Source organism: Thunnus maccoyii, chromosome 18 (assembly GCF_910596095.1).
Source record: "Thunnus maccoyii chromosome 18, fThuMac1.1, whole genome shotgun sequence".
NCBI classification, from domain to species: domain Eukaryota; kingdom Metazoa; phylum Chordata; class Actinopteri; order Scombriformes; family Scombridae; genus Thunnus; species Thunnus maccoyii.
The window spans coordinates 28,588,524-28,614,991 of record NC_056550.1 but is presented as its reverse complement, the minus strand read 5'-3'; the positions used below and the strand labels follow the sequence as shown (position 1 = coordinate 28,614,991).

Genomic DNA, 26,468 nt, shown 5'->3' with positions numbered 1-26,468 from the left:
GAGACGTAAAGAGAGATTTAAGACTGATATATGAGGATTACATTCACCGCACACAAACCACAAGACAACAAACCTAAATAAGAATCATTAAAGGGGAACTCTGCTGATTTTCCACCTCGGCGTGTTTTTTTGGTGACACACAGATAATAAACGACGACAGCTTCCTGTTTCAGAATCTCCAGCTTCACGTGTCTGACTGGTCGACACACACACAAGTTCACTAAAGTTGATCTTGATGTGAAAGATCTGCCTGATCATAGAAAATCCACTGAAATTAACTGATCAAAAACTCAAAATAGTCCACAAACTGTCACCGCTGGTACATGTTTGACCGTGTTGAGGGCGTCTGAGTAGTGTGTGATGTAAGAAACGGGGGGAAATCATTTTTTTGTGATTTGTGTGACGACCGTGCGAACGATCACAGGCGTCTGAACACCAGCTGTTGATTTGGTGTTATTTGTCTGCAAGCATCTTATATATTTAGATTCTTCTCCATCATGCATGGAGGAGGAGGAGGTGTGATGGTGTCGGCGTGGCACATTTAACCAACATGGCTGCCACCACATTCTGCAGCGACACCATGGATGTATAAAGAGACCTGGACACTAGAGCCGTAGTCTGCCGGTCGACTCGATATGTTTTAATGTGGATAAAGAGACTTTCCTGATGTGATCAGACTGAATGGATCCTGACAGTGAAATGAGTCGTTTCGTGCGGGTTGTGATGCTTTTTCACGATCGAAGTCTACAGGAAAAAGTCTTTTTGGGCCCAAAAGCATCACATGATGTAATTACACAGTTTGGCCACTATGTCACAATAACTTCAAAGCTTGACGCCGTCCCATCAGGTCTGTGCTCAGTCAGGACAGAGACCCAAACACACCTGCACAGGCTCTGTAAGGCTGTTTGACCAGGAAGCAGAGTGATGGAGCGCTGCATCACATGACCTGGCCTCCACCATCGCCACATGGGGACGAGCTGGAGCACAGAGTGACGGAGAAGCGGCGTATGTGTGAAAACCGTCCAGGTGACTATTTAATGAGGCTGCTTCACAAATCGCTGACCGTGTAACGAAGCTGCCATCAAAGCGACGGCGGCGACTTTGAGGAAACTTTTTGTTCTTTTATAGTTTTGACGTCTTCACTTTTGTTCTACAATGTAGAAACAGTAAAAATAAGATCATCCAGGAGAATCCTGAGCTTCTATGTTCAGAAACATTGAGGATATTGATTAAAGAAAGAAGTGAAAACAGAACATCAGCTGCTCCAACTGGAACTTACTGGAACCAATAAACCAGCAGCAGAAGTGAACTGGTCTTCATGTGGAATCAGACTTTTCTAGACAAGTTGGAGGTTTTCTTGCGTTTATTTCAGCTCCGTCTGAAGCCTTTAATTTGAGGCTCTTTGTGTTTATATTTTCCTCCCACCTCCTCTGCTGCTCTCTCTCTCTCTCTCCCTCCCTCTCTCTCTCTCTCTCGCTCTTCCTCCCACTCCTCTTCTCCAAATGTCTTGTTGAGAGCTGGTTGCTATGTCAACAGGTGCTAAAGAGCCTCTCATGTATCTTGCACACAGACACACAGCACATGCATGAATGCGATACACAAACACGTGACGACGCACACATGCTCCGCCGTGTTCATAAACAGGAAGTTGAAAGAGGGGAACCTATGACAGAGCGAGAGGTCGACAACGAGGAGGAGGAGGAGGAGGAAGGTAGGAGAGAGAGAGAGAGGTAAACAAGTGGGCAGCTTTTTCACTTCAGCTCCTCTTTTTCTAAAGAGAAAAAGAAAAATATTCCTCCCACACATGAACCAGTCCTGTCACGCCGCTCTCTCTCTCTCTCTCCTCGGCTTCTTCCTCTTTCTGTTTCTGCAGCAGAGTCTTCAGCCGGGATTCAAACCCGCGGCCTTCACAGCACACAGCAGGCTTCACCGGACACATCTGTGCACACGGTGCAACCCTCATTAATTAATAATACTGGGAAATAATAGAAAATGATGGATTATGACTGAGTAATATTGACTATATTCAGTACTTTTAGGTATTTGCTAAAGCAGGAAATTACAATATGATTCTGTTTAATAATCTTAAATAACTGAAAGTGACATCATGAGTTTATGAGGGTTTGTTTCTAAATGTAATTAGAGCTTTAATTAGAGCAGTCGATCCATCAAACGACAGAAAATGTATCTGAGAGGATTTTGATAATCCGATAATTGTTTTTCTTTGTCATTTTTCAAAATAAAAGGCCAAAAAGCGGCTGAATAAAGCTTCTAAATTGTGTCTTTTTGTTCTTTTGTTTGGATTTTTAAATGTTTGTGTGTGATGATGATTCTTTATTTCTTTTTATTTGATGTCTTCATCAGATCGGGGGACAGTTGAGAGAAGAGCGTGACATGCAACAAAGGTCCAGCGCTGCAACCGAACCGCAGACGTCGCGGTCGTGTGGCGTCCGTCCTAACCAGAAGGTTACCGTGCCGACCGTCAGCAGCTGGTTTCCATCCAAATGTCTTAATATGTAAACATGTGAGAGGCAGAAACACACCAGCAGACTTTGACCTGTTTGTTTTTCAGGGAGTCCAGCTGTTACAAGTCACAGTCCAAAGAACGAGAACACACAGTATAATTACCTGCACGCACACACACACACACACACACACACACACGCACACACACAATATATTATTATGAATATCGACCTCACACAGCAGCAGTTTCATTCAGTAGAAATGTTATTTACATTCTGCTTCACAGCGTCACACGGCCTCACCTGAACACACCTGCCTGAGCATGTCTGCTCCTGTGTGTGTGTGTGTGTGTGTGTGTGTGTGTGTGTGGTGTGTGTGTGTGTGTGTGTGTGTGTGTGTGTTATGTAAGAAGCTTTGGCGTGTTTGTTCCACTTTTATGAAACTGTCAGGAAACTTCTCGTCTGGCTGATTGTTCCTGTTTTTCCAGAGCTTTATTTAAAACCATCATGTTGATGTGTGTGTGTGTGTGTGTGTGTGTGTGTGTGTGTGTTTTGCTTTTTAAACCAAAATACATTCCATGTTTATATTTTAGGCACAATAATATAATAATTATATGAAGAAAGTCTTTATGTAATGTTGAAAAAGGTACAATAGAGATGTGACTCGAGCCACTGAGCAGAGGTTAAAGGTTAAAGGTTAAAGGTTTAGTTGCATTTTGAAATCATTTTCTCGTTTTAGTTAAAATGATGACTTGATGGTGAGACTGCAGAGGAAGGATCCACTATTAGAAGATAGATTAACTAACAGGAAATAATTAAACACGCACGCATCATCAACCTATAAATATTTATATTTGACTCAAAGCAACTTTTACTGTCAGAACTTTTGTTTCTGAATATTATAGTGCTGCAGTCCGCTGGTCGATTAGTTGGTCGATATGCTCTCGTCCGACTAAATTCTCATTGGTCGAATAATCTCCGTGTTATTTTCATAAGGAGAAAAGTGCTACATCAACAGCTTTCCAGGATTAATCCATTATTTCCTGCGGCGGGGGGGACAGACTAACAAATTACCTGTAAAAACAACGGGGGTGTATTCAAAACACAGCGTTTGGGAGTCTCTGAGCAGCGCTGTTCCGGTACGTGAGTCAACCTCTGTGTCGTTGCCTGGGAAACCGCTGGTCGCGCGGCTCCGTTAAGGAATATGTTTGCGTAGCGAGCGGGAAAGAGCGAGTGACAGAGACGTGACAGTGGATGCGAGCGGAGCAGAGGAAAAGGTTAGTAGTAAGTTGTCAGTCTGGCAGTAAATGAACAGTACAGACTACAGTGTGTCAGTTAATAAATGCTAAAAAGTCACGTCTGTTGTTTCCCCAAATGCTGGAAAAGGAAGGAGGTTAGCTCCAAAGTTAGCAACAACGGGCTAGCATAACCTGAAGAGGCTAAACAGAGAAATACAGAACAGAGAAATGTTTACTGTGCATTCTGTCCCGTTACACCCCCCCCCCCCCCCCCCCTCCGCGACTGATTGATCAGTTGAAGATTATGTAGATTTTAGTCGACCAACATTTTCTTTGGTTGTCTACAGCCCTAGAATATTAAAACTTTCTTTTGAAATATTACAACTTCCTCTTTGTAAATCCTCCTTTTCTAGGAATATTACAACTTTTTTCTTGAAATAATATGACTATAATATGACTGAAATAACAATATATTGTGACATATTTTCTCAAAGTATTACGATTTTTTCAGTTAGCCAGGAATGCTAACCAGCTGCCTCTTAAAAATTAGAGTTGATATATTGTCTAAAAATCTAAAACAAAAAAATTATGAAAATTAAATATTTAGGATAAAATAAGTTTTACAAAAACACATGAAAGCGTGAACCAGAGAATAACTGATCGATTATCAGAATAATTGAAGAATCTTTCTCACATCTTTACAGAAAGCAGAAGTTCAGTCAAACTGCGTCACTGACAGTATTTGTGCAGGTGTGTGTGTGTGTGTGTGTGTGTGTGTGTGTGTGTGTGTGTGTGTGTGTGTGTGTGTGTGCACGTAGAGGCAGGCAGGTAAAACCTGACAGGTGAGAGACGTTAAACATCAAGAACATCAACATAACAGACAAACAAACAAACAAATACTGAGCTGACAGACGAAGTTTAAATTCATAAAACAATCTTCATGCAGCTGTGTGTGTGTGTGTGTGTGTGTGTGTGTGTGTGTGTGTGTGTGTGTGTGTGTGTGTGACGCAGACTTAAAGACTAAAATAAAAGCTGGATGTGGGTCACACTGACTGAAGAGGATCAACTCGCTCTGAGTAATTAAGTATGAAGCACAGAGACAAAAACTCATCGGATCAGTTTGTCTTCCTGCAGAAACACAAACAGTCACAACAGTTCTTCAGTCTTTAACTTATGAAAACTTAATTTATGGCAGAAATGGACGTCTACATCCTTCCACTGTTTTCATCTGAATCTGTGACTCTGTGGATGAAACGTTTCTGACCCTGTTACAGAGTCTCATTAAAAGTGAGTTTCTGTCTGTAACTCAGAGAGCTGCGGTCCAAAGGTCTGTGATCAGCAGCTCACTGTTTGTTTGTTTCAAAGCTTCTTACAAAAGAGGTTGTTTGTTCTTACTGCAGATTAGTTTTAGAAAAAGCTTAACGTGAAAAGTTTATTTCAGAGAGACGAGGTTGAACGTTCCTACACGACATCTGATGTCCAACACCTGTTAGTCTGCTGCTTTCTGAGGAACTGGACTACATTTATCTGACAGATAATATATATATATATATGGATAATATAACAAGCTTTTAAAATACAACACATTGTTAAAGATGAAACCAGTGGTTTCCAACCTTTTTGTCTTTTGACGTCTTACAAAAAGCAGTGTGTAGTCGGGGTCACATTTCACATGTCTATGAGTTGTTAACAGCTCCACCAAATAGTGATTTTTCCCTCTAAACTTCTCACATGCTTTCATTTCAATAAATGTTCAAATGATCCAATATTTCAGCAAAAATCAAAGATTAGAGAAAAAGTCCAAAAACTGAAAACAGATTTGTGTATCAGAACTTTGTTTTTTCTTCTTTCCTCTCCCATTAATCATCTCACCACCCCTCAGATTTATCTGCTGACCCTTTGGAGGGGCCCGACCCCTAGGTTGGGAACCACTGGACTAAACTAGCTAACTGTATATAAAGTAGTGTAAACTAGCTCCACCTCCAGCAGCTACAACAGTAACATGCTGCTCTAACACTGATGCTTCACTATTAATAATCTAATGATGTCATATATAATAATATATCAGTCAGAGGGACCAAACCACTACTTTTACTGCAATACTTTAACTACATCAAGCTCATAATACTTATGTACTTTTACTGCAATACTTTAACTACATCAAGCTCATAATACTTATGTACTTTTACTGTAGTATTTGTACGTTGCTGTATTGGTATTTTTACTGCAGTAAAGGATCTTTAACTTCTTCCATCGCTGCTTGTTTGGTTTTAATCTGCAGCTTTATTAGCAGACGGACTATAAACGCTGATGTTCGGGTGTGTCGCTGGTCTTGTAGCTGTTCACAGGTTTCAGGGTCGATTCAGGACGTGGTTCAGTCCTCCTTCATGTCAGTGAGTCTCTATCGATCTGCTCTCAGCTACTGCCGAGAGTTTAAGACATTAATGGACTACAAATATGGAGGGGCGCTAATTTATGGACTACAAATGTACTCTCCACTAATTACAGCTACCAAAAAAAAAAAGTCTTTGGCTGAGTCAGAAATCTTTCTTTACAGGAATCGGCTGCCATCACTGTAAACTGTAACGTTTGTAAAGGATTTCACTTTTTAATCTTTTATACCAAGATATGTGTCCAGGACATCTTGTAGAAGCAGTTATATGTAAAAATATAGTCATCAAAACTACAAAAACTGGGCCACAAAGCGGCACATTGACTGATCTGTTCCTGTTTGTAGAAACAGAGATTCAGTCGAGATTCAAATCTGCACTTCAAACGGAAGATTACTGAAGTCCGTTTCTGCCCCTCAGACAAAAATAAACCAAGTGACTGAAATGAGCTTCAATAGTCATCAATTAAAACCTGATTCACTCAAAAAGATTCTGTAGAAACAGTTTCATGTTAAAATACAGTCATTAAATGTCGTACGTAGTCGGTGCCGCAACGATGAATCAATCAACAGAATATTAACCTGCAACTGTTTTGATAATTGAATCATTTTTTTTAAGCTAAAATGCAGATTTGCTGGTTTCAGCTTCTCAAATGTGATGATTTTATGTTTTTTTTTCATCATTCATGATAATAAACTGATTTTGGGTTTTGACCTGTTGGTCGGACAAAACAACCTTTGAAGACGTCACCTCTGATTGTGAGAAATTATAACGGTCATATTTTACTAATTTCTGACTAATTCATGATTTTATAGACCAACGATGACTAATAAATAATAGGCAGAATAATCTATAATGTGTTATTCATTCCTGCAGCAGCAGTTCTATGTTGAACATATATAATAAAGTTTATAATCTACAAACTAAATGAGACAAACAAACCAACAACAAACAGACACCACAAACATCTGCTCCTTCAAATCTATCTGACGTCCAGAAATCTGCATCAAATCCTCGTGTTTCGTTCTGAACGGCGTGACGACAAACGAGCGACCAGGAGCCGCTGAAGACAGAACTAGTGTTACGTTTCCTGCTGAAATTCCACGTTTACAGCATCATGTGTTTGAGATTTGTATGAAATGATGCATTTATTCTGATGACAGTGACAGAAATCAGGAGTTTGATGATTGAAAGTCATTCCTGCTGCTTTAATTCACCAGTTTACACAAACACTTCAACAGCCAGAGTGTGGAGGTCGAACAGAAGCGACGTTCATCTTAGTTTTTCACTATTTCACACTGACTCAGGACGGCTAACATAGCAGCTAGCATCAACATTAATGTAAGTAACTTTTGGGTTGTAGTAACTTGATTTTCTTGATTTAGACATTTTCCAAATGGTGCAAAAACAAAAGTTTAAATTGATTAAATTCAACCCAATTAACAAAAGAGGCATCAAAAATATAAATACCAGGGATGCGCAGAGGGTCCAGTATCTGTATTTGTATCTGTATTTGTTGAGGCAGCAAAATTATTTGTATTTGTATTTGAATAAAAGTGGAAAGAGGCTTAAAAATCCTGTTTTTGTTTTTATTACACTTATAATTTTAGAAAATTAAAGATGAAAATCCAAATTAGGAAATATGCGTCATGTAGCAGGTGGATGTGACTCCCCTCGTTGAGACCTGCTGATAGACGTCACAGCGGAGCAGAGGAGAGACACTGAGATAGTGACTATAACTGACCTGCTCGCTGGTATTTGACATGTTTTGTTTTTTTCTTCCCAAAAACAAATAATTTTAAAAATATTTGTATGAAACAAATATTCATATAAAAAAAAACACTATTTGTGCCGTTGCCGAATAACGTATTTGTATTCGGGCACACCCCTAATAAATACTATAATATAAAGCCATGAAGAACAACATGGAGTCTGTGTTTTGAATATTTCAATCAAGAGCTGAAGGAAACTGTAAAAGTTTTTATTTGGGGGATATTTTTCTCTTCCTGTGTGAGTCTGTGATTCAGAACAGTTTGCTTTGTTCCTCACAGGACAGCTGGTTCAGACCATCCATAATTTATCAGTGTTGACTCGTTCCAGCTCAGGAAGGAGCTGTGAAAGTCTCTGAAACTGACAGTTTGCTCTCTGCAACACGATGACGGCAGCAGCTGCTGCATGAACGTCCTCATCTGCAAAACGCTCTAAAAAAAAACGTTTGTTGCGCTTTGACTGAAGGCCACAATGAGGTGAAGCAAGTGAAGGAGCGTTTACGTGCACTTCAGTAAATCAGGTTAAACTCAGCTTTCTCCAGTAATCAGATTTTTCATGTAAACTACAAACCTTGTTAGTGTAATCAGGAGGATTAGAGGAACCTGTGTTCATTCATTCTACACACACAATCTGATTTATCAAATTCTTGTTGTGATAATATGTTGTAATGTAGAACCACTGCTGAGCAGCTGCACCAACAAACCCTGCTGGTCAACACGTGTAATCGCCGTCAATCACGTAATAATGGACGGATTGTAAACGTCCATGAAGACAACGTAGCGTGTCATTTAGAGTGAAATGAAACCGTGAATGCATTAACTTTTAATCAGCTTCATACAAGTACAGATGTGTAACCGTGTGTTCAGACTGACGGCGACAAAGCAACAAGCTACAAGTAGTGTAGCTTTGTCGCTCGTAGTGTGAAACATCCCATCAGACTTCACACAGTGTTCACAGCTGTGTTTCAGTCACGAGAAACCAAAGAGAGGAAATGGTTTGTTGTTCACAGACCAGCTGACCTGAGTGTTTTTAACCCATCAAACCAAACATCCAAGGTGTGACGACGCCCTCCGCTCTGAGATGCTTCACGTATTTTGGAGAAGTCGAGCTGACGAAGGTGAAAGTTTGTGTTTGTTTCCATCCACCTGTTTTCATTTACACTTCCAATCTGCGCATAAAAAACCCGAAATGCAGGAAATATCACAAAAAAAACTGTTTCCTGTTGTCTGAGGTGTAACGGCAGCTGTGTGGATAAAAAGCAAATGTAAACAGACTGAAGACAGGCGTCTTCACCATAGCAACGGTCGCTGAGGATCATGGGTAGGCTAATGTAGCCGCTTCCGCTATCGTACAAAACTGACAAAAATACTTGATTTCTAAGCCAAAGTTGCTCGGTCTTTTGAATTTGGTTTTCTGGATTTTTGTTCGGAAACAAAAAAAGGAATAGATCACGTGATTTCGTTTTTGGTTTAAAATGAAAAAAGGAAAAAAACCTCTGACTTCCGTTTTTGGTTTCAAACGCAAAAACGAATTAGCTGAATGTCCGCAGACCTGCTGGATATTCAATCCAAAAAGGAATAACGATAAAACGAATCAGCAAAAACCAAAAACCAAACGGGTTTGATTGGTTTTTCGTTATTTGATTCTGACACCAAAAACGTCTTTTTGTTTTTTGTGATTGTTGTAAATTAATGATGTGTGATTTCTGTCTCACGCAGACGTTTCAGCCCAGTTTCTCTCTTCTAAAGTATTAAAAACATTTTGCGTCTAATGTTTACTGGTCTGTAATGAATCAGATGTTCAGACATGCAGACGAAGAGTTGAACCTGCTAATAAACCTGCAGCAACACCAGCAGCTGAGTCAGACTTCTTCTTCTTCTCCCCCTCCTCCCTCTTCTTCCTCTCCTCCTTCTCCTCCTTCTCCTCCTTCTCCTTCTTCTTCCTCTTCGTGCAGTTTGTTGTCAAAGTTTCTCTGAGTTCACCTTCAACCTCAGTTTAACATCTGCACCTGCCTGCAGGATTTGTGACATCATAACGAGCTTTTGGACCAAATCGTGCTCCAGTTGGTAACTTACAGTCGTCTCAGACTGAGACTTTACAGTAGAGCTGCAACGATTAGTTGATTAACACAGTTAGTCGTCAATCATTTTGATAATTGATTCATCGTTTTGAGACATTTTTTTAAGAAAAAAAGTCCAAATTCCAGCTTGTGAAATGTTTCCTGGTTTCTTTGGTCTCTGTGACAGTAAACTGAAGATCTTTGGGACATTTGAAGACGTCATGTTGGGAAACACTGATCAACGTTTTTCACCGTTTTCTAACGTTTTATGGACCAAACAACTGATCGATTAAATTGAGAAAACGACCGACAGATTAATCGATGATGAAAATAATTGTTAGTTGCAGAACTAGTTCACAGTGAAGAAATATTTACATATTCAGAGATTCTGGATTTCTACATGAAGGAGGAGATGTTGTTGTTTTTATGATTTTAATGACGTAAACTGAACTTTAAAACCACATATGACACAAATCAGTAGAGCTGCAACTAACAATTATTTTTTCAATTAATTGATTAGTTGTTTGGTCCAGAAAATGTCAGAAAATGGTGGAAAATGTCAATTACTGGTCCTCAAATGTCTCGTTTTGTCCACAGTCCAAAAGATCTTCAGTTTACTGTCACAGAGACAAAAGAAACCAGAAAATATTCACATTTAAGAAGCTGCAATCAGAGAATTTGGAGATTTTTTATCAAAAATTTATCAAAATTGATTTATGTCTATAGATCAGACATGTATGAAGGAGCATTTCAATTCTGTCATTTTATATTTGAATTATTATTCATTAGTATCCTTTTAGACTTGATCTCACATGTTCGTTTCAAAGCCTCGGCATCTTCTGCAGAGAATAAAACTCTTCACTTCACTGTGCCGAAGCTTCGGTGACAAACTGTTAACTGCTTATTAACTGGGAGGTGTTGCATAATAATAACATGCAGCAGCCAAAACACACACACACACACACACACACACACACACACACACACACATAAACACACACACTGCTGATAATAAATCATCCTTTATGTGCACATTTGTTTAACAAGGAGGAAACTGGATTATTCATGAATGTGAGCAGACAGAAAATACAGCAGGAGGTCTTTTCTTTATTACTTAATACGTGTTTGCAGGTCCGTCATCATAGGTGACAAATTACAGACTAGAGACCACGTAAAAAAACAAAAGTCATGACCCCAGTAGAGGGAAAAGCTGTTCTTTGGGTCGGTGGTTATGGTTAGGATAAGGGTTAAAGTTAAAGCACATCCAAAGAGCTTTGACAGGCGCGTTATGATCTACCAGAGATTTTCATCAGACATGATCTAATATGTGAGTCAAAGTCAGAAAACTCTGTTATGTCTCTAAAGTCGTTGATATTAAAGGGGACGTATTCTGTAACCGAGACTACAGATCAGACGGCGAAGAATCAGACGTCAGCTCATCATCAAGGTAGAAAAAAACATCACAAACGAAGCGTTCAGAGCAGGTTGAAGCCCTGAGTTTTGACTTGCAGGCAGCGTTTCTACATACGTTCACCTCAAGTGTCAGAACTTTGACCACGTTTAACATCCGACATCAAGAACAGGAAACAAATAACAGAAAACAAATTTCACACTGGTGAATCAAACTTTTCAGGTGTGAGAGAAAGATCGTGTTATTCCTCCTTTCAAGAGTGACACAGTCTCACTTTAAGTCATTTTTAAAAGAAAAAAACATAAATTCAATAAGTTTGGACTAAACTTCATTAAATCACATTGGTTTTAGGGACATTTTCACTGTTTTCGATCATTGTTACGATTATTTTCTCAGTTGTTTGGTCCACAAAATGTCAGAAAATGGTGAAAAATGTTGATCAGTGTTTCCTAAAGTCCAAGATGATGTTGTTTAGATCTTCAGTTTACTGTCATAGAGACTAAAGAAACCAGAAAATATTCACATTTAAGAAGCTGCAATCAGAGAATTTGGACTTTTTTTTCTTTAAAAAATGAATCAAAATGATTATAATTATCAAAATAGTTAATTTTCTGTCTGTAAGACTGTTGCTGCTCGAAATATTTTTAAAAAATGAAATCCTGTTGTTCAAGACTTTAAATCCTTGTTCTTTTTTTACTAGTGTTTCTGGAAAAATACAACGTGCAGACAACATGAAATGTGGACACACACAGACACACAGGCACACACACACACACAGGCATGCAGAAAAACATTCCTGCACAAACACAAACGTACACGCATGCATGCACACCCACTTCAGCTGTAATAAGCAGCCTGTGTTTGTGAAAGGAGGACGGCAGCGATTATGTAACCGCTGTATCTCACACACACACACACACACACACACACACACAGTCGAGGCTGCAGGAACAATCTGTAAAATGAAGAAGACCCTCCTGCAGAAAACAGGCTGAATGTTCTGAATCTGAAGATATTTTCTCAGAGAAGCTGCCGGGGACGAATCCTAAACTGTCAAATTCAATCTGCTGCTTTCACGTCTGTGCAGCAGCAGCCGCCCTTCATTCAGCGACACGCAACACGTCTTCAACCCTTAAAGGTGCAGCGCGTAGAGTTTATCAGCATCTAACAGAACTGACTCATGAGTATGTTTTAATTAGTGTAAAAACAGCTGATCATCAGAATCGTTGTGTTTTAGCTTAGAATGAGCCTTTATATCTACAGAGGGGGCGGGTCCTCTTCCACGGAGCCCGCCATGTTGCACCGCCATGTTTCTACAGTAGCCCAGAGCGGACAAACCAAACGCTGGCTCTAGAGGGACTTTCACGTTTTTCACAAGTGTCACGGCCGCCGTAGGTTCTCCTACACGCTTGTTCGAAAACCAAAAGATAATCAGTTCATGATGATATAAAACAGTGACATAGAAGAAAATCTGTTGTTTGTTGATTTGACTGAAACAATCAACAGATTCTCAGAATAGTTGCTGATTTCTATCTTGAAAATAAAATAATCATTTTAGTCTTTTTTTTTTTTTTTAAAAAGTGCTAAAAATGTGTTGGTTCCAGCAAACAAGACATTTGAAGACGTCAACATGACCTCTAAGAAATTATAACGGCATTTTTTTACAATTTTCGGACAATTTATAGACAAAATAATAAATTGAAGATTGAAGATTAATCGATAATGAAAATAATCGTTAGCTGCAGTCTGACTGATTCTCTATCAATCGACTAATCAAATGATTCTTTCAGCTCTAAGAAATCAGCATTTTAGCATTTTTTAATTCAAAGACAACAATTATTAAACTAACCGTTAGCTAAACTCCTCCTTACTGACAGCAGGTGTGTCAGAGTTTGTATTTACGTGTTGAAGCGGTGAACCGCAAACTCACTCAACTCAACCAGTCTGACAACCAAAAACACAAACTGCTGTTTGTCTGCTGAACAGGTTGGTTGATGAACATTTAGCTCACAGCGTCTGCTAATCTTAAAACGGTTAAAATAATTAAGGGGGACGATGTCGACTGTTTCTGTCACTGTTCCAGGAGAGACTGTGTGAAAACATGCCGTTATCATGATATCGTGTCTCCCGTCTCTGTGACGGTCGGCTATTCGCTCCACCTTTGACAGAAACCGTTCAGAACAACTTTAAACACTTTTGATTTCTGACGTGATCGGACAGCGCGACCCTTACGAGCTACTAGCGCCGCCCGCCCCTCAGCACAGTAATACAACTCTGCAGAGCAACAATGTGAACCTCGCTCTCCTCTGCTGCTCAGGTGATGAGTTGTGAGTCCCAAAGCTGAAATGAAACCTTCGCTGCAGGCAGAGCTGAACGTATTCTGCATGTTTCCAGCTCTATATTTATATTCTGGGGCTCTACTGGAATATCTTTACATGATTTCCAGTTAAAAACTCCTTATTTATCTTCTACTGGTCCTTTATGCAGCCCCTCAGTTCAGCCTCTGTCTGTAAACAGGCCGTTTTAGCTCCTGTCTCTTTAAGGCCCCGCCTCCTGATGAGCCCGCTCTGTTCTGATTGGTCAGCTTCAGGAAGCTTCCTCCGGCTCCGGAGGCTACGTAAACAAACCAACCCACCAGGCTCAGCGCCAGGCTGTGACGCCAATTTGATATAGTGGCCAAACCTTGTAATTACAACTTCCTGTGCGTCACACGATGCACGCCGGCCCTAAAAGCATTTTTCCTGCACACAAGGATTAGAGAAGGAGCAGCTGTAAAACGGTGAAAATGTTTCTGAGCAAAACGACACGTTTTATTATCAGAATTTGATCCATTCGGTCTGATAACATTTGGAAAATCTAAAAGAGACGCTCGATTAAATTATTTTATCTCCTTTCATGTGAACGAGGAGCCGACAAAAAGTCAGCTGGCTCGGCCAGCAGTGGTCTCTACTGAGCATGCTCTGTGGGCCCAAACAACCAGGAAGAGTGAGAACCATTCAGGTCATTTCTTTACAGCTGGAAGACGACTTTTTAACATCAAGCGCCACTGAGCGACTAACAGGACTGAACAGGACGCCATGTTTGTGTCCAGTTCTCCTTCAAACTTCCATCAAACAAACCATAGTAGCTCAGATCCATCCGTACATGTTGGAGCTGAATCACATCTGAAATATGAGAGTGGACAACACATGGAAACACCTTAGCAACCACCTTAGCAACCAAGGCTACAGAACAGATGAACCGTTTATGAGCATGTGCAGCGGATGACATCAGCAAGGTAGAAAAAACAGTCGCAAAGGGAAGCAGCAGGTTGAAGCCCTGAGTTTTGACTTGCAGGCAGCATTTCTACATTTTTCACCTCAGGTTTTGGAACTTTGACCACGTTTAACATCAGAACAGGATGTAAATAACAGAAAACCACAAAAAGCAGAATATGAACACTGCAAACCATTTTCTGCCATTAATAGAGAAAATAATGAAAATGATGAAAGTAATTGTTGCAGCTGTAGTCGTCCATCACTATTTAATTCCTTCACTGATGAAAAACAACAACAGCAGTTCTGGGAGCTTATATAGATATTAAATATTCTTTTGGTTAGAACTGGTCATCGGCCTCCGACTCATCAGAAACATCGTCTCAGGCTCATTAAATGGACACAACCAAACAGAAAAGTGAATGTTGTGTCATAAAGCAGATTTATTATGACTCTCTCTGCTTTATTGCTTTTATTATTTTATTACCAGTATTGAGTAACAGCCTTGCTGCTGGCAGACGACACGTCACCAGTTTATAGATAAACCAGCACATCTGCAGACGCAACACGAAGGCGTCTTACCTGTGCAGTGTCCGTAGCGTTTCCCAGCGACGCTGTCCAGCATGATGAGCGTCAGGTTGTCCGGTGTGTCAGGATGAAGAGGCGTCCCTCCTCCTCCTCCTCCTCCTCCTCCTCCTCCTCCTCCTCCTCCCCCGCTCTGTGTCTCTGTGATCAGGCTGGCCTCGGAGCTCTGCTCGTCGCTGGACAGGGACGGACTGCGGACGTCTCCCCCTCCAGAACCAGAACCGGAACCGGAGCCGTTAGCGCTGCTGGGCACCGACACCAGACCGGGGCCTGTGGCTGAGGGCCAGGAGGGGGGGTCCTCACTGTCGGGGCTGCAGAGGGTCAAAGGTCAGAGATGGTGATTTAGAGTTTGTCTACGACGTGTGTTTAAATCCAAACAAATGATCGTTTATATTTATCATTATTATTATTATTATTATTGACTAATTGATTTTATGTCTTTTATGTCTTTTTAAACGTTAACAGTAATCAGACTACACTGAAGAATTTAACTGTCGGGGAAGATTTTGCCTCGAACCACTAGGCGGCGTCTGAATTTTTCACATTTTATAAATTTTCCTAAAAATCTTTTAGATTTTGTTCCAAATGAATGTTTTCATCAAAACTAGCAGATCCTTAAAAAAAACAACAAAAGAAAAATTAGATCAAGTTTCCTCAAAATCTGTTGATGTGCAGGATTTAAAAATCAAAACAGAAGAAAGAAAGATGGACGTTTACAAACCACAGCGTTCAACTCATTTAACAAAGTAGAAATTAATATGAGAATTATGATAATTAGAAGTAGTTATCTAACAGTAATGGATAAATGGTTTAAAAAAGGATAAACAGCTGAAGTAGTGAGAAGTAATAGACAGTCGACCAGCCATTAGTCTCAGTTGACCATCAAACCCCATCTGAGAGCTGCGTCTTGTCAAAATTAGGTCACAACTGTGTATGTAGCCGGACCTGGTATGAAACACTAAAAGGGCTTTTAATTTGAAACGACGGATACAGGATGTGGCGACATATGTCGACACCCGGCCGAGGCGACCAGTGAAGTCTGCTGTGATAACAGAAGCACCATTTCCTCTGGAAATATCCGACAGCTTCAGCACTTTCCTGCCGGGAAACGGCTGAAATAAGAGATAGGAGGATTTAACGGGACTAACTGACCCACTGACTCAGACTCAGTTTGTTGTTCTGAAACATCCAGAAATATTCATGTTTTTGCTGTTAGCATTGTAGCTAACAGGCGGCTTGCTTTGTGCATATTTTAAAGGCTCATTATGATGGTTTTGTATTTCTCTGTGATGTAGAACAGTATCAACAACGTTACCTAAACATCTTTCTCAGCCCTGGAAATCAAACCATGATGCATCAAAAAATAAAAATTAAATAATTAAATTAACATCATAAACATGCGACGGCTAGTCGACTAACTAGCTTGATCTCAGCGGGCGCATCTGCGTCACAGAGCTGATCGAGGCCGCTCCAGTCAGCGCCGCGTGTTTCAGAAGCGGCTCTCCGCTCCGCTAAACACGCGTACCATCGATTTTTGCCGCTTCAAGCTGCACAGAGCAGAACAGGAAGTCAGACACAGGAACGCCACCGAGCATCCGGTCAGTTTTCACTGCGCAGACTCCCGATCGTTTATCACGTCACTACATCTACATGACGTCATAACCGATGGCATCAGGCCAGAGGTCAGCTAGTCAGACGACGATGACAGAGTCATCTTGGAAATGGAAAATCACAAGATTTTATATAACCACATATGATTTTATATAACATTTTGCTACTATAGTTTGTTTCATGGATGAATTAAGGAGAACTGGATGCCAGGCTCAAACATGGCGGTATAACGCCGTGCGGAGGACGTAACAAAAACGCGTCGCAGCCTGAACGCGACGCAGCCGTTCCTGATGGAACTAAGGCGTCATGGCTTGAACTAACGACTACTGGTCAACTGGGAAAAGGTCAAGTTCTACTGCTCCAACTGGTAGAAGGTAATCTTGACCAAACTGAACAATTTGATAGTTTAATATGATGAAGGACAATATCATCTTTTATATATTTAATACGTTAGATTACATCCGGTTTGGACAGAGCTGCTGAAGTTCACCTGATGGGGTTGTGGAGGTGTGTTAAAGGTCACAGATCAGCTCAACATGCCTCCTTCACATGTTCAGAACATTCATCCAAACCAGCAGCTCTGTCAGAGGTCACATGGTGCATTTTTCTAAATAAATCTGTTCTTAATTACGAACAGCCCCCCCCCCCGGCTCCTCCCTGCAGGTTCACCGGCCCTGCAGGTTCAGCTGCCTCACCTGAACACCTCCCGAGCCTGGCCGCTTTCCGGCGACGTCTCCCTGAAGAAGGGTACGACCCGGGACAGGCTGGCCCTCCGCCGGGACGCTCCGGTCCCGGTGGCCTTATCTGCCACCCCGCCAACAAACCCCCCGGCCCGGGTCAGCGCCGTGGTCTGCTTCTTCAGGAACTTCTCCAGCGGTTTCATACCCGCCGGCATGGTGGGTGTCTGGGTGGGTGGGGGTGATACTGGTGGAGGGGGTGGGAGGGGGTTAAAGGATGGTGATGCAGAGAGACAGAGCAGAGGGGGGCTGGTGGGGGGGCAGGTGGCTCCTACATCATACCGACCCTGCAGGTCGGAGGGTGGGCAGGTGTGAGCAGGTGTGAGCGGTCCCTCCGAGGCTCTGCACGGCTGCTCTGGAAGAAAACGCCGATTTTTAACCCATTTGTGGAGGTGGAGGGAGGCGTTGTTTCCCTTGTATCTCCCAGAAACCTGCTCTGCTCCCGGCCGCTCCTCCGCGTCCTCCCCCCCTCCCTCTCTCACTGCAGCCGCCGCGTAAACACCAACCGACGGTTCCGGCACCGAGCGCACGATCCGCGGGCGGAAAACTCGAGAATATGAAGCCGAAACAGAGCTCCTCCTCTGCGCCGTGAGTCCCCGCAGCTCCCCGGTGGGTTCTCGGTGATGTGCACCGGGACACCGCGTCACTAGCGGCTGCTTTCTCCGTGATATCTCCGAGATAAACGGCGGATGAATGAAGGATTTTTCTCCGTCCGCGTATTTTTTTTCTCCTCCTCTCAGCTCGCACACCTGGAGGAGGAACAGCCCGCCCGGTCCGGTGCGTTTTGGTGCGTTTATGTGTTGTAGGTTTTCTCAGCAGCGGCTGTTTTCAGGTCAGATACTGCAGAGGCTCCGACAGTCCGCCCGGCTCCCCAACACACTGCCAGCCTCTCTCTACCTCTCTCTCTCCCCCCTTCTGCTAAATTAGTGGAATGAGAAGTGACTCGTAACATTCACACTCCTCTCCTCCCTCCCTCTCCTCTCTGATCTGCTGCAGTTGCGCGCTCCCGACCGACAGGACGGGACCGCGCATGCAAACGCATGCACGTTTACTTCCAGTGCTGTAAAATTGATGGGAATGAAAATATCCCTGACGACAGGAAGGCATAATTCATCAGAGGAGGGAAGTAACGCAGTACATTTACTCCAAAAACACCGCGAGATTTCATCAACTAGTATCCCGTTACTCATAACATTCATTTCATCCAGGAGGAAGCATACATACAAGTACACACACACACACACACACACACACACACACACACACACATACACAACACTCTGAAAGGGGCCATAATGCACTTTTGATACATATATACAGTATGTTTCCACTATTACTGACCTCCAAAGTGCTTTTTCACAAACGACAATCATCTTTTATTATAAAACGTCGGGGAATAAAATGAACGAATGAATGAAAAATAATTTTTAAATTAAAACATTTTGGCCAGTTCTGTCTTCTGAAACAGATCATTGAAGACACGTCAGTTAAATAAAATCAAAGAAAGTTCCAGCTCTCCAGTTTTCCAGAGAACGACCTCCTCACAGTCTGCTGCCGAGTCAGCAGGTGTTTCCACATGAAATGTGGAAGAGCTGATCATGTGACCACTGATCCATACTGACCTGGAGGTGGTCAGTGTGTTATCAGGCGACCCTCAGGTCTCGGGCATACAGCCAATCAGTACACGGTTATTTTTAGAAAGATCGATAACAGGTCACTGAGTCTTGAGGCCTAAAACCTGCAAAGTGAGAACATGTTTTTTTTATTAGCAGCAGATGGTTTGTTACACAGAACCGTCTGAGAAGTCACCTTTGGAAACTGTTTGGAAAAGGGCGGCACTTTCAAAAAATACTTGACAGGTGATTGGATGAACCATCTGTCTATCACCGTCTTACCTTGTGAGGCAGCTGGATTCGAGAGAATCTTATTGGATGCTGATTGACACAAGCGCATAACCTGAAGCCTGACGAGATGTCGTGATCTCACGAATCCAGCCGTCTCACAGAGTAATGTTTTTAAAGTATAAAGATCCCCTCTACAGATGTTTTAAGATGTATAAAAATACTCTACTTTGAATAATAATTTGTGTCTGATATGTTTTTTTCCACAAAACAAAGTTAAATTATCTCATTAACTCCTCCTTCTCCCTCATTAAAAATTCCAGAATCGATAAATATGCAAAAATATTTCACTTCATAAGTTTTCCTGCTGGACAGCAGACGTCTCCTCCTTCACTGTGAAGTTCAGTCTCAGTGTTTGTGCTCTGGAGCTCTTCGAGTTTCCACATCACACTCGTGTAAGTTGGATATTGGACCACGTTTGGCCTTCAAACTGTTTGTGATGTCACACATCCTGCTCGTAGGCCACGCCCCTTAAAAATCTGATGTTTAATGAGCTCAGAGAAACTTTCCTCCTTCAGCAGATGAATGATAACGCTGCACATACGTCACTCTGCACAGAGAAGAAGAACAAACATCCAGCTGAGCAGAGGGAGACTTTAATGAATGTGAGGACATTTATGGACATTTTGTCCATTTTTCAATTTTCAATCAGCTGTTTGAGGTCTCAGTTACTGTTAGAGACCAGAGAACTGGATCAGTGAGGGTCCTAACGAGCGTAGAAGTAAAGTGTGTGTGTTCGTGTGTCAGCATCGACATGTGTACATCTGTTGACTACTGATTCCCAATAGGGTCACATGACCCTTTATTGATGTGTGTGTATGGTCATTATGAGTGTGTGTGTGTGTGTGTGTTTTGTAACTTGATCATGTCACAGTTTCATAACCGCAGCAATCAGCTGGGCCGCAAACTGTAACTTGATACACACATACACACACACACACATACACACACACACACACACACACACACACACACACAGTCGTGTTTCCATCACTTCAGAGGACAGTACATTGACTTACATTCATTTCCTGGATACTTATCCTAATCATAATATAACCCTAAACTAACCTTAACATAACCTTAAACTAACCTTTAATATAACCTTAAACTGACCTTAATATAACCCTAAACTAACCTTAACATAACCCTAAACTAACCTTTAATATAACCCTAAACTAACCTTAACATAACCCTAAACTAACCTTTAATATAACCCTAAACTAACCTTAACATAACCTTAAACTAACCTTTAATATAACCTTAAACTGACCTTAATATAACCCTAAACTAACCTTAACATAACCCTAAACTAACCTTTAATATAACCCTAAACTAACCTTAACATAACCCTAAACTAACCTTTAATATAACCCTAAACTAACCTTAACATAACCTTAAACTAACCTTTAATATAACCTTAAACTGACCTTAATATAACCCTAAACTAACCTTAACATAACCCTAAACTAACCTTTAATATAACCCTAAACTAACCTTAACATAACCCTAAACTAACCTTTAATATAACCCTAAACTAACCTTAACATAACCTTAAACTAACCTTTAATATAACCCTAAACTAACCTTTAATATAACCCTAAACTAACCTTTAATATAACCTTAAACTAACCTTTAATATAACCCTAAACTAACCTTAATATAACCTTAAACTAACCTTTAATATAACCCTAAACTAACCTTTAATATAACCCTAAACTAACCTTAACATAACCTTAAACTAACCTTAATATAACCCTAAACTAACCTTTAATATAACCTTAAACTAACCTTAATATAACCCTTAACTAACCTTTAATATAACCCTAAACTAACCTTTAATATAACGTTAAACTAACCTTAACATAACCCTAAACTAACCTTTAATATAACCTTAAACTAACCTTAATATAACCCTAAACTAACCTTTAATATAACCTTAAACTAACCTTAACATAACCCTAAACTAACCTTTAATATAACCCTAAACTAACCTTAATATAACCCTAAACTAACCTTTAATATAACCTTAAACTAACCTTAATATAACCCTAAACTAACCTTTAATATAACCTTAAACTAACCTTAACATAACCCTAAACTAACCTTTAATATAACCTTAAACTAACCTTAATATAACCCTAAACTAACCTTTAATATAACCTTAAACTAACCTTAATATAACCCTAAACTAACCTTTAATATAACCCTAAACTAACCTTTAATATAACCCTAAACTAACCTTAATATAACCCTAAACTAACCTTTAATATAACCTTAAACTAACCTTAATGTAACCCTAAACTAACCTTTAATATAACCTTAAACTAACGTTAACTTTAAACCAAGTCTTCACCCTGAAATGAATGATGTACATTAAAAGGACTTTTGCTTTTTGGCCCCATAAGGGAGGCGAGTCCCCACAACATGAGGAATACCTGTACACACACACACACACACACGCACACACACACACACACACACACTCACACACACACATTGACTCTACTCATCATACCTTCATCCTCCTCCTCCTCCTCCTCCTGTATGCATGGCTGACTCCTGCAGGAGCAGTTTGCAATATGTTGCGGTAAGCTGACACCTCCTCCATCACCCGACTGAATACAGAGACGAGGAAACAGACACTCAGATCTGCCAATAACACTGTAGCACAGACCGTTCACTGTAAAGTATCACCGCAGCAGATCTATAACACACATTACATGGCCAAAAGTATGTGGACAGCTGAATATTGCAGCCATATAGATGTTTCCGGGTATCATCATGAGTGAGACGTGTGCAGAAAGACTGAGAGTTTATTAGAAGATCAACATCACAGATATAAAGGATGGAAAACGTTCTTCATCCTCAGAAGGAAACCTGTTAGCTGTTAGCTTCAGAGATGATTCAGCGTGCTGGATTTCATGAAGGAGGTGGATGTTTAATGAAGACTGTGATCAATACTCTGGTGATCAGTTTGATGCAGAGTTTCAGTGTCTTTCTGTGTGAACTGACGGCTTTGGGTGGAATATGTGTCATGTTTTCATGTCTATAATTTCAGGCCGTTGCACTGTGGAAACATTCTGACCAAAAACCTCCGACCTTCCTCCTCGACTCTGAGACAGCAGCATGACTTCTGTTCAACAGCCGCTTTCATCCGGCAGATCCGGAGGAAAGGTGACGTGTATTTATAAGACTCTCCCACTTTTTAAAGATAAAATATCACCGTGTATTCGGGCCAATATGGTTTATTGACAGGTAGTTACTGGATCTAAATATACTGAATGAAGAAAATCTTACAGATTATAACTTTAAATCACAAGAAAAGAAAAAAGACAACAAGACACTCCATGTTACATAACACTGTGTGTGTGTGTGTGTGTGTGTCTGGGCTCAAACAGTATGTTCATGTCCGACGCATCGATGAACACGCGTGTAACAGGCCTGTGGTCTAATGTGTGTGTGACATCACCAGGCTGACAGAATGGGAGCTCCCTTCTGCACACGCTCAGTGGCTCGCTCTGCCGGCTCCACGACAGACAGACGGACGGACACATGACTCAGAAACACACAGTAACAGTCGTGTGTTCAACTGGAAGCACAGACAGGAAGTGACATCGCCGCGCTACATGTCACGCAAACGTTACAGCACGAAAAGAAAAAAAAATCTTTGGTTTTGCTGCACAAGTGATGGAAGAAATAGACAGACAGATCCTTTACTGCAGTATAAGTACATAAGTATTATGAGCTTGATGTAGTTAAAGTATTGCAGTAAAAGTACATAAGTATTATGAGCTTGATGTAGTTAAAGTATTGCAGTAAAAGTACATAAGTATTATGAGCTTGATGTAGTTAAAGTATTGCAGTAAAAGTACATAAGTATTATGAGCTTGATGTAGTTAAAGTATTGCAGTAAAAGTACATAAGTATTATGAGCTTGATGTAGTTAAAGTATTGCAGTAAAAGTAGTGGTTTGGTCCCTCTGACTGATATATTATTATATATGACATCATTAGATTATTAATAGTGAAGCATCAGTGTTAGAGCAGCATGTTACTGTTGTAGCTGCTGGAGGTGGAGCTAGTTTACACTACTTTATATACAGTTAGCTAGTTTAGTCCAGTGGTTCCCAACCTAGGGGTCGGGCCCCTCCAAAGGGTCAGCAGATAAATCTGAGGCAATATTTCACATCAGTGTTATTTGATTATGATACCTGCACTTCTTGCATTTCTCTTTTCATACTTCTTTTTTCCTTTTTTCATCTTCTTTCTTTCTCTCTTCACACTTTCATCCTCTTCTTTCAAACTCTTCATCTCCTTTAAACGTTTCTGTCGTTCCCTCATGTGTTTCTCTGTCTGACTGTAACAGGGTCGACTGTGCAGCATGTGTATTATACTTCATGGGAGAGGTTAACGACGTCGTCCACTTCCTGTTTGAAGTTAGTTTATCAGTCTGTTATTTCATTTGTGTCGAAGTCTGAGTTTGTTACTTCTGTCAGTCGCCTCGTCTGAGCCTCTTCCTTCCTTTCTTTCCTCTTTTCCTACCACCTTTCTCTCCTTCTTTCTTTCTCCTCGCTGTCATTCTTTCCTTCCTAACTCTTCGTTTATACCTTCACCTCCGTTTACACTTTGTGATTCCCTCGTTTCTTCTGTCCTACATTTCACTTCTTCTCTCCCATTTTTTCCTCCACTTCCTTCCTTTCTTTCTTTCCATTCTCATCCTTTCCTTCCTTCCTAACACACCTCTTTTCATCCTGTCCCTTGTTTCCTTTTTTCTTTTCCTTTGTACATTTTTCTTGTCTTTCATTTTCTTTCTTTTCTTCCTTCCCTTAATTTTCCCATCCATCGTTTCTCCCTCCCTTTGTCCTACCTCCTTTCATTCCTCTTTCCTTTCTTTTTTCCCACTTTCATCCTTCTTAACTTTTATATCTTCATCTCCTTTCACTTTTTCTGTCATTCCCTCGTTTCCTTCAGTTTTCCTCATTTGTTACTTTTCTTTGTCTCACCCTTCTTCTTTTCCTTTCTCTACCTCCTTTCTCTCTTTTCCCTTCTTTCCTTTCCTTCTCTCTACCTCCTCTGTCCTTGTTTCCTTCCTCCTTCATCCCGTTTCACCTCTTTTTCCTCCTTCATGCTTTTGTTCCTTTTTTAAATCAAAACACACTCATTAAGTTTTATTTATTCTGCACACACCTGCTCGTCTCTCTGACCGTTAATATGAATATTTATAACCTGGGGGGGGGGGGGGGGGGGGGGGGGGGGGGGGGGGGGGGTCTTACGTAAACAGCCTGATTGACAGGGCCTTACAGCCAATCAGAGCACAGAGTTTCTCCTCCTCATGAATATTCAGCAGCAGCTGCTCAACACAAAGAGAGAGGCTCAGCTGTTAAAGGGCCATACCGCTCATTTCTGCTTCATTTACGCCTTTAACTGTCGGACCCTGCAGTGATGTCATCACCAGATACTCATTCAAACCCACAAAACTTTATTTATTCACAAATATCTAAGAGATGAGGATGAAATTTGGGTTATTTCTTTGTCTTTTTTATTTAATTTTATCCTTGTTTTATTGTAAATGTTATGACTCTTTGTTTTTATGTGAAGCACTTAATGTACGACTCTGCTGTAGAAATAAAGTTTACTATTGTTTGTATAAAATGATGTGAAGGCAGAATGTTATAATAATCTAATTTATCTCATAAACCAGGCTCAGTTCAGTAAATGTGGTTTTTAATCTTCTGTTGGTTTAAATAAAGTTTGACCTCGGTTACCATGGAAACGTGTCCCTGCAGTCAGACTTACCTGGTCCAGGTCGGGTCAGTTTTCAGTCTGTCAGATGGAAGCTGTGTTTTATTTTGAAGTGAGGTTGTATGACGTAGATTTCCATAATAATGATAATAATAATAATAATAATAAACTTTATTTATATAGCACCTTTCATAATCATTTCAGCTCAAAGTGCTTTACAGAAAGAGGTAAAAAAAAGATATTTTATAATATTAAAAGATAAATACAATAAACAATAAAAAAACTACAGTGATGAAAAGAGGTGAGAGGATAAAAGGAGGTAAAATCATGAGATAAAAAGATAAAACAGGTAGTAAATAAGCTGATAATGCAGGAATACAGGAAGTTCATGGTTGAGAAAACGCAGTGTGAAGGAAAGTCTGATGGTGAAAATATTCTAAATATAACAAACACTTAAACTGATATTTTTAGGTGGTTAAAACTCATTTTGCTGTGAAACACTGACGAACCTCAAACAACCTCACTTCAAAATATGTGAACTGTCCCTTTAAACTCTTCTTCAGTCTCTTCAGTATCTCTGCAGCGTTTTACTTTTTAAATGTTATTTCAATCAAAGTAAAGAAACATTTATCACCTGATCTGTGATGTAGATTCAAATATTCTGTTTTCTGCACTTTAACGTGCAGATTATTGATTTTGCACATAAATAACTTGTGTATAAACATATATAGTGTTTATATACTATATACTATATATATAGCCTTTTATATGCAGTATATAATAAAGTGTTTCCTGTTTTAATGTCTTTAGTGCTTTTGTAATAATTTATCATTTAAAATATTCTAATATATTCTGATTATTAGACGGATGAATCTGTAACATTAATGTTTAATATGTTTAATAAATCTTCCTCTTTTCTTTCATCCTTTACTTTCCTCCACATCGTTTTCTTAGTTTCTCCTTCATCCCGCCGTCTTTCCGTTTACTCCTCCATCTTATCTTTTATTCCTACTTTCATCCCTTTTTCATTTCCTTCATCTTGTCCATCATTTTATTAACCTTTACTGTTTTCATTTTCTCCTTCATCCTGTCTTCAGTTTCTTTTCATCTTTTTCTAGTTTATTCTTTTTTCCATCTTTATTTTTCCTTCATCCTGTTAAACTTTTTTTTACTCTTTATTCCTTCCGTCTCTTCTTTTGCTTTTCATCTTTTCACCTGTCCTTTATTTCTTTTCCTCCTCCATCCTTCCTTTCTCTCCCCTTCATCCTTTATTTTCATACATTTCCTCCTTCATGCCAGTTTTCAT

At 40.3% G+C, this 26,468-nt stretch overlaps 1 protein-coding gene and 1 long non-coding RNA gene across 2 annotated transcripts in view; one reads left to right on the top strand and one right to left on the bottom strand.

The window, feature by feature from the left end:
• rapgefl1 (Rap guanine nucleotide exchange factor (GEF)-like 1) overlaps positions 1 to 18,332 on the bottom strand; it is a 47,176-nt gene extending 28,844 nt beyond the window's left edge. The window contains exons 1-2 of the mRNA XM_042393433.1: positions 17,479 to 18,332; positions 15,170 to 15,483 (exon numbers count right to left, since the gene is read on the bottom strand). Of these exons, the coding sequence (XP_042249367.1) occupies positions 15,170 to 15,483; positions 17,479 to 17,678 (514 nt within the window). The 5' untranslated portion in view covers positions 17,679 to 18,332. The remainder of the gene's footprint in view (positions 1 to 15,169; positions 15,484 to 17,478) is intronic.
• A 1,465-nt stretch (positions 18,333 to 19,797) lies between these two features.
• On the top strand, positions 19,798 to 23,166 carry LOC121884567. Its single transcript, XR_006092367.1, has 3 exons — positions 19,798 to 20,026; positions 22,480 to 22,595; positions 22,820 to 23,166. It is a non-coding gene; the product is annotated as an uncharacterized LOC121884567 (long non-coding RNA).
• The last annotated feature ends 3,302 nt before the right edge of the window (positions 23,167 to 26,468 follow it).